The sequence below is a fragment of the Dipteris shenzhenensis genome, chromosome 25, assembly GCF_047967505.1.
Source record: "Dipteris shenzhenensis isolate YYH24624 ecotype China chromosome 25, Dip_SZ_1.0, whole genome shotgun sequence".
NCBI lineage: Eukaryota > Viridiplantae > Streptophyta > Polypodiopsida > Gleicheniales > Dipteridaceae > Dipteris > Dipteris shenzhenensis.
The window spans coordinates 11,397,150-11,398,582 of record NC_141620.1 but is presented as its reverse complement, the minus strand read 5'-3'; the positions used below and the strand labels follow the sequence as shown (position 1 = coordinate 11,398,582).

The window sequence follows — 1,433 nt, the reverse complement described above, 5'->3', positions numbered from 1 at the left end:
ACCATCACGTGATCATATGTGCATAGCACTAACCTTATAGAGTGCTATAAAGGAAAGGGTTAGATCCCCTAACCCTAACCCTAAAAGGGTTTGTATATATTCTATTTTTTCAACTAAATCTAGTGTACAGTTAGTCATTTGTGGTGTGCTCTCTAGCTGTGCCCTCTCTCCTCATCTCCACTCTTCTCCTCTCCCCTCTTCATATTTTGTCATGGTATCAGAGCTCCCTTGTCTTCCGCTCAGACATTGAGTTTCTTGAGAGTGTGAGAGAGATTGTGAGATTGAGAGTTCTCTTGAGTGATTGTGAGATCCTTCCCTTCACTTCCGTTGAGAGAAAATTCCATCCATTTGGTGAGATATTTCCGTTCATCTCCTTCAAGAGTTTGTGAGAGATTTGATTCTTCTTCTTAAGAGAAATAGAGAGAAAGTTTCCATCCACTATTCTTGAGGTGTGAGAAAGAGATAGATTTCTTGTTTGAGAGAGAGAGAGATACATAGAGTTCTTCACAAGGCCACCCACTCGATTCCTGGCTCTCCACAGCCAGCAACATCAACAACGGGCTCTATTCTTCACCTCCTTCGTGCAGCGCCAACGAGCCCCTCGTAAGCCATCTGTAGCCTCCTACGAGAAGACTGCGCCAAGCTTTTGACAATACCAAGCGCCTCCTTTCACAAGCCTCACAGCTAACTCAAGGCACCCCTGCAGCAGCGAAGCCCAAGCCTCCTGCAGTTTAGCCTTTTCTCTGAAGCCCAATGCCTGGCTACCCATTACAATACAGTCTAGCGGCAAATCAACCACAGCGTCACAGAGTTTTTCCCTTGCATCGCCCCAGTAGATCTTAAAGACCACTATGAGCTGCTTCTGCCGCACCTCGCCTTCCAGCAAGTCGAGCGTCTCTGCATCTGTGGCGACTCCATACCTCTTGGAGACACCGGGAGATGCAAAATTGGGGAGAGGAATGAGAGGAGAACCGGTGTCTTCCCAAAGATGTACCTCGCCCGTCTCGTTCACCTTCTTGTTGACTACGACGAGGATGAGGTGATCACCGTGTTTAACAATGTTCTTCAACGCCCACTCCAAGGCATACTTACTGTTGGCAGAGAAATCCATCGCGATTCCTACTTGTCTAGCTGCCATAATTCCCTGCGCAACTGCTACTGCACACTACTCGAACACCACCCGCGACCTGCAGCACCGACGGAATCCCGAAGATTCCGTCAGAATCTCCGAAAGATTCCGGTGGCTCACCTTGCAACACGTGGCAGATAGGACCTAACCAGGCTAAGGTTCAGTCAACCCCTAGTTAGGTGGTTTGATCACAATTGTGCCACATGGCAACGTCATCTTATCTGCCACGTCAGCTGACACATCACCGACTGCCATGTCATCAGTGCCATGTCATCAGGCCACGTCATCAGTGCCACATCATCAG

At 48.5% G+C, this 1,433-nt stretch overlaps 1 protein-coding gene across 1 annotated transcript; it reads right to left on the bottom strand.

Moving 5' to 3' along the window:
- Positions 1–622: 622 nt before the first annotated feature.
- Positions 623–1,161, bottom strand: LOC147885454 (universal stress protein PHOS32-like). Its single transcript, XM_087397038.1, has one exon. It carries the CDS (start codon positions 1,136–1,138, stop codon positions 623–625), a length of 516 nt encoding a protein of 171 aa, XP_087253164.1. The 5' UTR covers positions 1,139–1,161.
- Positions 1,162–1,433: the final 272 nt, after the last annotated feature.